Source organism: Eimeria tenella, genomic scaffold (assembly GCF_000499545.2).
Source record: "Eimeria tenella Houghton genomic scaffold, Eth_scaff3062, whole genome shotgun sequence".
Taxonomy (NCBI): Eukaryota; Apicomplexa; class Conoidasida; order Eucoccidiorida; family Eimeriidae; genus Eimeria; species Eimeria tenella.
In genome coordinates, this window is record NW_013542932.1 from 1237 (window position 1) to 2188 (window position 952).

Consider the following 952-nt stretch of genomic DNA (forward strand, 5'->3'; position numbering starts at 1 on the left):
CTGCTGCTGCTGCTTCTGCGGGGGAGCTGCAGCACGAACCCCGAAAGAGCCGCAGCGGGCAGCAAGCAGCAAAAAGCAAAATGCAAAATCAAAGAGGAGATTTTGAGCTGCCCATCCGGAAGTCTGTGAGCGAGAAGACAGAGCCAGAGACCCTTCGCCTCCACCAGCAGCAGCAGCAGCAGCAGCAGCAGCAGCAGCAGCAGGGGGGAGGAGGGGAGCAAGGGTCTGCTGCGCTGGAAACGCCCACCAGCTGCGACATCAGTCGAGTGCTGGCGAGCGTTTTGGGGGTTTTGCGGTCTTTGCTGTCTCGTGGGGAGCAGCCAATTAGGGTTTAGGGTTTAGGGTTTGGGGTTTAGGGTTTGGGGTTTAGGGTTTGGGCTTTGGGGCGCCGCAGCAGCGCGCGCGGCCGCAGCAAAGAGCTGCAGCAACAGATGCTGCAGCAGAGCAGCAGCAGCTGCTGGGAGGCGCAGCAGCAACAGACGCAGCAGACACAAAAAGAAAGCAGCAGCAAAAAGAGCAAAGCAAAGACACAAAGAAAGAGAAAAAAGAAGCCTCAGCAGCAAAACTTAGCCAGCAGCAAATCATTGTAGAGACTCCACGCCTCTCCCGGCGCCACCCCACACCTATAGTGCAGCAGCAGCAGCAGCAGCAGCAGCCACAGCAGCAGCGCTGATAGCAGCACAAGCAGCAGCAGCAAACGTGAAGCGCGCGCGCGGCAACGGTAGCAACGAGCTCGCCGCAGCTAGCCATAGCTAGACACAGCTAGCCACAGCTAAATAAATAATAAATAATAAATAATAAACAATAAATAATAAACGATAAATAGATAGCTTTTAACTTTAAAAAAACTAAATAAATAAATAGCATTTAGGCTTATTTAGGAAGCCCTCAAACTAGCTGCTGCTAGCTGCAGCCAGCCTGCTGCAGCTAGCTGCTGCAGCAGTGGCTCTTC

At 53.8% G+C, this 952-nt stretch overlaps 1 protein-coding gene across 1 annotated transcript in view; it reads left to right on the forward strand.

The window, feature by feature from the left end:
• ETH_00035990 (uncharacterized protein) overlaps positions 1-673 on the forward strand; it is a gene marked incomplete at both ends in the record, with an annotated part of 1225 nt that extends 552 nt beyond the window's left edge. Inside the window, 2 exons of the mRNA XM_013375987.1 lie at positions 123-223; positions 371-673. Of these exons, the coding sequence (XP_013231441.1) occupies positions 123-223; positions 371-673 (404 nt within the window). The remainder of the gene's footprint in view (positions 1-122; positions 224-370) is intronic.
• Between the last annotated feature and the right edge of the window lie 279 nt (positions 674-952).